We start from the raw sequence: 7,919 nt of genomic DNA, 5'->3' as shown, positions 1-7,919 counted from the left end.
TTCAAGTATTTTAATTTAGATTTGGTGTTTTAAGGGTTCTGAGCAAATGCTCTTGCATTGAATTTTGCTCTGCAGGATTCATTTTCTTTTTTATCATGGCTTGCTGGCTTCTCTGTAACTGTTTTGTTACCTTGCTTCCCAGCAGTTTTGTATCAGCAGTTTAAGTTTGGGCTAAGAGGCAAGAAGGTCAAGAAGAAAATTTAAAACATTTTCTTTTCATAGATTTCCATCAGTGTGGGCTTTGAAAAAAGTCTTTTAAGGGATTGTACCTCGTGACTGTGAACCAAAGCCTGTGAGTGTGCACTGAACAGGTGAGACGAATGACAGAGGGTTACATTAGGGGTTAGAAGCCTGCAGCTGGCAGTGGGATATGAAAGCTGCGTTGTGCAACTGGAACCAAGTTTGCATTTTCAGAGGCTGAGATGAAGGGAGGGTCTCTACTGGCTTAATGTCACTTGGTTTTTCTCTTTTAAGTACATTTTGTACACTAGTGGACAGTTCTAGCATTTTATCTGGTGGATTCCATGGTCATCCTCCAGTGGAATCAGGATTTTCAGCAAGTTTGCTTGCAGCTTTATCTTTGCTTTCAATAATCAGTTTGGCTGGTATTCTGGTCACAGAGTTAACTATGAAACAGAAGTCCAGGCCTCTAGGATCGTAAAATGCTGTGCTGTCTATCTTCTAATGGTTATGGCTATTTATTATGGTTGGGATGATATTTCATTGACTGTTTAGATCACAGCTCAGTTCCTGTAGAAAACGAACTGTAAAACTATCTGAAGACCATAAAGAGGCAAAATAAAACTTGAAGTGAATGTGTGTGGTTGTGTACTGTGTAAACCTCCTCCTCGTTTCTGCCTCCTGCCTTTTTTCTCCCACTCTGCCGTTCCCAAGCAAGTATTCCTCCTCTCCAAAGTTGTTTCAACTTAGGGACTGGGTCTTAAAGGCGGTTTTCTCCCACTTCTATCTCTAGTAAATGATTGCCTTCCATATTTTCCTCAAGGCAAGGCAAGATAAAAATAGACTCGTTTTGGCCAGTACACCTTCTTGACACAGTTATAACCCAGGGGTAAATGAAGGCAGTTAGTGGGAGTGAGTTCATGCCACCTAATAGAATAAGGAAAATTGCCTGATTCTTTGGTCAAAAGGGGAAATTTGAAGGCAGATCCCGGATTATGAGACGGGACTCTAAGGCTTCCGTGTTAGGCTGGACTAGCCTGCCTCTTGACAGGAGCAGCAAATTAGCCCCACACTATAGCAATCTCCTCTGCTAGCAAGCGCCATCATCTGAAGTACAGTGTAGGTATACAACCATGTGGATAGTGAGCCGCAGGGTCATTAGAGCAGGAAGCATATCTGGGAGTGGACAGAGTGGTTTGGGTACTAAGTAACAGGAGCTCAAAGTCTTCCTTCATGCTCCGTTCCTTTGGAGGGACGGTATATCTGAGTGTATTCGCTTTTTTAAGAAAAACGATGCACACTATATCTCGCCTTTGCTGGGAGAATTGGGAAGGTTGATTTTCATGTATTTAATGAAAGCTTAACCTGGGGTGGGTGAGGGGATCACGTGGAGTACAGAACTAGAGGAAATGGAGGCAGGAGCCACCCTCAAAAAGTCTTGGTTCTTGAAGTGAGCAAGGACGTTAACATTAACGCCAAGCTGATGCTTTGCACTCTGCAAAGATGTGCAAAGCAGACGCCACATAAAGCGAGACTACTTAAGGAGATGGTTGGATGGCATTACTGACGCGATGGAGAGGAGTTTGAGTAGGCTCCGGGAGTTTGTGATGGACAGGGAAGCCTGGCTTGCTGCAGTCCATGGGGTCGCGAAGAGTCGGACACGACTGAACTGAACTGAAGGAGATAGGGTGATTAAGCCCTGGATCCAGGGTGCCTCGCCAGCGTCTCCTTTAATAGGCGGGGCCGGAGCCGCCGGGAGTCTCAGGCTTTGTACGTGTCGGAGGCGGAGCCGCAGAAAGCCCTAGCAGCATGGCAGCTGGCGCAGCGGCCGCCTTGACGTTTTTGGATCAGGAGAGCCGAGTCCGAGCTGGGGGCGTCGGCAGTCTGCAAGTCCCGGCCCCGGTCACTATGGACAGTTTCTTCTTCGGTATTGAAGAAAGGAGAGGCTGAGGGTGGTGCTGGGGCAGAAGCAGGGCTGAGGAACGGGAATGCAGACATGTGCACGACGTGGGTGGGGGCGGAGGGGGGCCTCGCACGCGGCAGCCGGAGCCGGAGTGGAGAGCCAGGCCTCTGTCCTAGTTGTACGGGTTGGGCCCGGGCCAACCGCTCCAGTTGTTCCTGACACGTGGGCGTGTGAATGGCCCGTTAGTCCACGGCTTCAGGTGAACGGGATTTGGTGAAATGCACCGTCCCCCCCCCCCCCCCCCCCCCCTCCCCCCGACACTGACGCACACTCACAGTTAACCTCTTCCAGGCTGTGAGCTCTCAGGCCACACTCGCTCTTTCACCTTCAAGGTAGAGGAAGAGGATGACGCGGAGCATGTGCTGGCTTTGACCATGGTAAGGGGCGGGGTAGGGGGAGTGGAGGTTAATTGGTTGACCTAAACAGCCTCTACTCGCCTGTCTATCCTCCTTCGCCGCTCTACTGGGAGGCATCTACTCTGCTTAATCCCCACATGGGGGCTCCCCTGGCCAGGCGATCCAGGGACCTCGGAGGCTGGGCAGGTTGTAGGGCAGATGCTTCCACTTGTGGTGTCCACCCTTACTGGGCGAGATTCCGAGGCCCTGTGTACCTTCCCAGCTCTGCCTCACCGAGGGGGCCAAAGATGAGTGTAATGTGGTAGAAGTCGTGGCACGGAACCATGACCACCAGGAGATCGCAGTCCCTGTGGCCAACCTCAAGTTGTCCTGCCAACCCATGGTGAGTTCCCTGGCCATACCTTGGGAGGCTGGGAAGTAGGAATTGAGGACTTCAGGACTTCTCACAAGGTGGGGTGGACTAGGAGTGGGCTAGGCTTTCATCCTTGTCTTCCTCCCAGCTCAGTTTGGATGACTTCCAGCTCCAGCCACCTGTAACCTTCCGCCTGAAGTCAGGTTCTGGCCCTGTGCGCATCACTGGGCGGCACCAGATTGGTGAGAATTTTCTCCTTTGCTTCCAGTAGACTCTCCATCTGGACTCCTACCCCACCCCAGCCATATCTCCCAGTGCAGTTCCCATACAGACCCTGGATGCAGTGCCCTCCACTTTACTACTCTAGCTGTTCTTCACGGAACCTACCTCAGCTTATCCAGCTCCATTAGTGTGGACTCCTTTGAAAGCGAAAGTGAAAGTCACTCAGTCCTGTCCAACTCTTTGTGACCCCACGGACTGTAGCCCACCAGGCTCCTCTGTCCATGGAATTCTTCAGGCAGGAATACTGGAGTGGGTTGCCATTTCCTTTTCCAGGGGGTCTTCCCAACCCAGGGATCAAACCCAGGTCTCCAGCATTGCAGACAGACTCTTTACTGACTGAGCCACCAGCAAAGCCCTTTGACTCTTTGTTATCTAGTTTAGTATATGAAGTTTTTCCCACCTAGGCCATAAGCTTTGGGAGGTGAGAGTCCCTGCAAGCCTAGAGCCACAGGGCATTAATAAATGACATGTATGAAGTATGAAGGGGGTGTGGCTTTAACTCCTCTTCCTCCCTTGACTGCTTGTGTACCAGTTACTATAAGCAATGATCTTTCTGAGGAAGAGAGCGAAGAAGACGGGAGTGAGGAGGAGGAAGCTGAGTTGTGTCCTGTCCTTCCTGCCAATAAGCTGGGGCGTAGGCTCTAACCCTCCCTGGTGAGTTGGAGGGGCCTGGGAGGGGACACGAGGAACATGTTTGGACCTCGATGCTGACCCATGATTTGCTCTCTTCAGGTCAGCCAGCTGCCTGCCACATACACCAGGTTCCTGGACAAGTTTCAAGAACTTTGTATCTTCTCCACTGAAGAGGGTTGGGGCGGGGATGGGGGTGGGGGGTCTTGGTCTGGTGCAAGGAGAACAGGGGTCCCATTCTCCAAAGGACCCTGGTGTTCTAATCCTGTACCTCACCCCAGGCTTCCCTTTTCTCCAGGAGTGGGAGGAACTCTGAACTTCTATCCTGACCTTCTCTCCCCACTTGCCTATGAGGTTGGAGGTCAGCATCTGAAGCTCAGGACTACACATTTTTAATGTTTTTTACATTTTTGGATAAAGGTTGAAATAAAATGTGGATGAGGGTTTTTTTGCAACTCATTTGTGTGGCTTCTTTCCCTCCTGGGGTGGCATTCCCCTAGGGACCACCAGGTGGCACTGTGGCAGCACAGAGGGTGGCCCTGGACCTGGGGAAGGGTGAGGAAATGTGGGATCCTGCTACTCCCAGAGCGCTGCGACCCTGGGAGTCGCAGCTCTGGGCCCCAGCTGCCTTCCTAGATGAGGACCTCCCAACACCAAGCCCCTTCCCAGTCCCTTGGTGGGGGAGGGCCATCCCAGGAGGTTATCAGCATCTAAACAAGGGGTCTGGGCCTCTGTCACCACTCAGGCTGATGGGCAGGGGGGCAGATAAGGGGGCTTAAGCAGCCTGAGGAATGTGCATCCCTGGCCCCATGAAGGGGGCTCAGGCCCCAAGAGGACCGGTGAGGGGTAAGGTAGAGGCCAGTCTTTGCTCCTCCTACCAGTCATGTAGGCCATCTCTGAGCCAGCCTGGACCCTTAGAAACCTGATTCCAGGGGCCAGATGGAGGGGGCTGGCCAGATTGGGTAACAGGGAAACCAGAATCCGGGTGGCCTGGCATATGGGGGCAGAGAGGAGCCCCTGGGATGCAGCCTCCTGGGCTAAAGGGTTCCAGCCCCCTAGCCCTCCACCTGGTCTGGGGGTGGGGGGCGGGCGGTTCTCTGGTGCCTGAAATCAGGTGGTTCTGGGGATTGGCTGCTGCTGTACCAGGAAGAGAAAGGGATGTACCTAGTGTGAGCATGAGTGTGTATATGACCAAGTCTGAGGTCAGTAGTTCAGCAGCTGTGTTGATGGGGCAGGGGGTCTCAGTGCCCTACAAACAAACAAACAAAAGGTTACCTCCTGAGACAGCCTGGGGCCAGACATGCTGAGGAGGGACACAGAAGAGTGCCTGGTGGGGCCAGGCCCACTCCCTCCCACACTGGCTTCTGGGCAAATGAGTGAACAAGTGGGAGGGGTCCCTGGATAACCAGAAGAGGTTGGCATTGGAGCAGGTGTTTGGAAAGAGTGTTTCCACAACACAGAAAAGCACTCCCTTTTCAACACATCTCCGAAGGAGGTGCCCTTCTCCCTATGGTGAGGAGCAAACAGGTCCAGGGTTTAACCTCCCTTTTTCCTAGTTGAGGATAAAGGAAGATGATCCCTCTCTGCGTCGCAGTGATCAGGGTCGCAGGCCTCTCTCTTTGCTGCAGGACTTTCCTGAAGTGCTTCCACCAAGAACACTGGGATGGAGAGGGCAGCCAGGATGGGACCATTCACCAACCGCAGGCAAGGGGTCAGGAGATAGAGGAGAAGGTGGAGTTGGCGCCCTCTGGTGGGCGAGGTTGAAACCGCTTGCGGCTGTGCAGCTTCCCACGCCGCCTCTGTAGCGGCTCAAGACGGGCGCCGCGGTGCACGGGCCTACATGCCCCGCCAGCGGTCTGCGCGACTAAGGCAGACTTCATTCGTTGGTTCGTTCATTCATTCACTGGAAGGGTTCCTGTTAGAACCCTTCCCTTCCTCCTCTCGTCTATCGCCTCCAAAGTCCTCGGCACGTGTTCGGTTGAAGGCACGGTAGTCTGGCTGAGTGTAGGGAAAAGTTGGGGAATCCTTCCCAGCCGACACTTCTACCCCCCGCAAGTGGCCCCGCCCCAATATTTACCCCCCTCGACGCCGCGGATCGCTCACTGTGAGCCTTTCTAGTTTCTTGGCGGGTCTGCCCGCGGCCCTGGCCGGCGCCAAGCGCGCTCCTACCCGCGGTGGGGGCCCAATCCACATCCGCCTCGTCCCGGAGTTTCTCGACCCGACAGGGCGCCCGCGGACTGAGCCGGGAATTGTTTTTTCTCCCTCCCCTCCCTCGTCTCTCCTCGATCCCCCTTTCTGCCCTCTCAGCGCACAGTAGGAGCGTTGCCCATTCATTTCGGTCTCTGAGCGCTGAGGGCTTACGCCGGGGTTTGCAGACTGCTGGAGGAGGGGCAAGACTGTATTTGGGGGGCGAAGGGGGACGACCAGACGGGGCCTAAAGTGCTTAACACAGTCTCTGCGATTTACATTTGAACAGTCGGCGGAGGGTCTGCGGCGCTTTGAACGCCTGGCGCAGGCTGCGCGTGTTGGAGCGCAGGCGGCCCCCGCCGGTTGGTGTGGATTTGAGGGGCCCAGGGTGGGCCAGGGGCGGTGGGAGGGGGCGACCGATGCTTTTGGAAAGAGGCTGAGCGTGTGTGTTTGGGCCCTTGCAACGGTGTATTTGCAGAGAGGGGCTATTTGTGTTGGCGAGAGGTGTGTGTTTGTGTTTGCAGGAGGCGAGTGACTCTGTGTGTGTGTATTTGTGTTTGAGGAGTGTGGGGACGGCCGGGAAAGGTGGCCGGGCTGTCACTCAGCGATCAGGTTGACAGGCGCTCCCTCATCAGGGCCAGGGAGCTCTGATTGCAGATTCGAGGAAACAAAATAGCAATTGTAATTACGGGGCTTTGATAAGATAAAGGAAGGAGCGAGCCGGCCGGGAGGCGAGTAAGAGCAAGGGAGGAGAGAACGGCTTGCTGGGGCCCCGATGGAGTATTTACATCTGTCATTCACGGGGGTGTGTCCTCGCAGTACCCGGCGCCTGATGCGGGGGTGTCCCTATTGACACCCCTTCCCCCATCTAGGGACAGGGACTTTGGGGGATATGAGAAGAATCTCCTCAAATGGACCAAGACGCAGCTGGGGGAAGTTCTCAAAATGTAGAGGAATTCTGGTCTGTATAGGCCCCCCGGGGTAGAGGTTAGGGTGTGGGACTCAAACCCTGATTGATGGTCCACACGTTTAGGCCGGGGATGGCCCATCTCTGGGGGAGAGTGAGGAGGGTGGATTAAGATCATTGAGGTTCAGCCCAGCATTTTCAGAACCTTCTGGGGGCTCCAAACCAGGGTTGAACTCTGGTCTGAGCCAGGTGCTATAGTCTCCACCCCCCACTCTGGGGAAAGGCAGGTGCCCAGAGTGACTCAGGTTGTGACTACACACGCTAAGGATGGGCCGGATGATGCCCTGACCCCTGCTTGCGTCCTGCTCCTTGCTGTTCTCATCAGACTGTTTTCAGAGGGCTGGTCCCTGGTGAGAAGACCCTTTTCATCCACTGCCTCTCATCTCCCCACTTATTTATTAATGCATACAAATAATAAACATATTCAAGGGCCTCCTATGTGCAGGGCATGAGGTTAAGATGGTGAATATTTTGCCTGCTTGAATTAGTGTACCTGGGGATGTAGACACCCAACAACTTCTAAGACAGAGGAGCTCAAATGAAGGAGAAATGCTGGTCTAGGCTGTGGGTACTGGAGCCCACTTCACTTGTCTTCCCCCAGTGCCCACCTCCCAATGGGGTTGAGAGGAGATGGTGCAGACAGCCTTTAGCAAATACAAGTGCTCAATAAATGGTGGTGCTTATGATTCTTATCTGTTGGGAGGGTGGTGAAGGCAAGGCCCCACCTGCACTGAGGTCTAAATGCTCAGTCAGTTTCCCCATTATTCATTCATTAAATACAGAATTGCAGAACCCTGCCCTGCTCTCCTGAGCTAGTAAGATATGGTCCTTGCCTGGAGGTCTGGGTGGGAAAGAGCCACTTGAGGGAACAGACTCAAGTGGGTAACAGGTGAGCTCAGGGAGTCTGCTTCTCTGGGGAAGGATGAGATCTTGGGACAAGTCTCCTGATTCTGTTTCCCCATCTAGACCTTGCTCAGTATTAGCACTATGGCTGGGAGTGGG

The 7,919-nt window shown here is 53.6% G+C and overlaps 1 protein-coding gene across 1 annotated transcript; it reads left to right on the top strand.

The window, feature by feature from the left end:
* Nucleotides 1-1,946: 1,946 nt before the first annotated feature.
* Nucleotides 1,947-4,218, top strand: NPM3 (nucleophosmin/nucleoplasmin 3). The gene is made up of 6 exons (XM_006053150.3): nucleotides 1,947-2,107; nucleotides 2,435-2,520; nucleotides 2,762-2,881; nucleotides 3,000-3,093; nucleotides 3,666-3,787; nucleotides 3,866-4,218. Exons 1-5 carry the CDS (start codon nucleotides 1,990-1,992, stop codon nucleotides 3,776-3,778), a joined length of 531 nt encoding a protein of 176 aa, XP_006053212.2. The 5' UTR covers nucleotides 1,947-1,989; the 3' UTR covers nucleotides 3,779-3,787; nucleotides 3,866-4,218.
* The last annotated feature ends 3,701 nt before the right edge of the window (nucleotides 4,219-7,919 follow it).

The sequence above is a fragment of the Bubalus bubalis genome, chromosome 23, assembly GCF_019923935.1.
Source record: "Bubalus bubalis isolate 160015118507 breed Murrah chromosome 23, NDDB_SH_1, whole genome shotgun sequence".
NCBI classification, from domain to species: Eukaryota; Metazoa; Chordata; class Mammalia; order Artiodactyla; family Bovidae; genus Bubalus; species Bubalus bubalis.
This window is presented reverse-complemented; position numbering and strand designations above follow the sequence as displayed.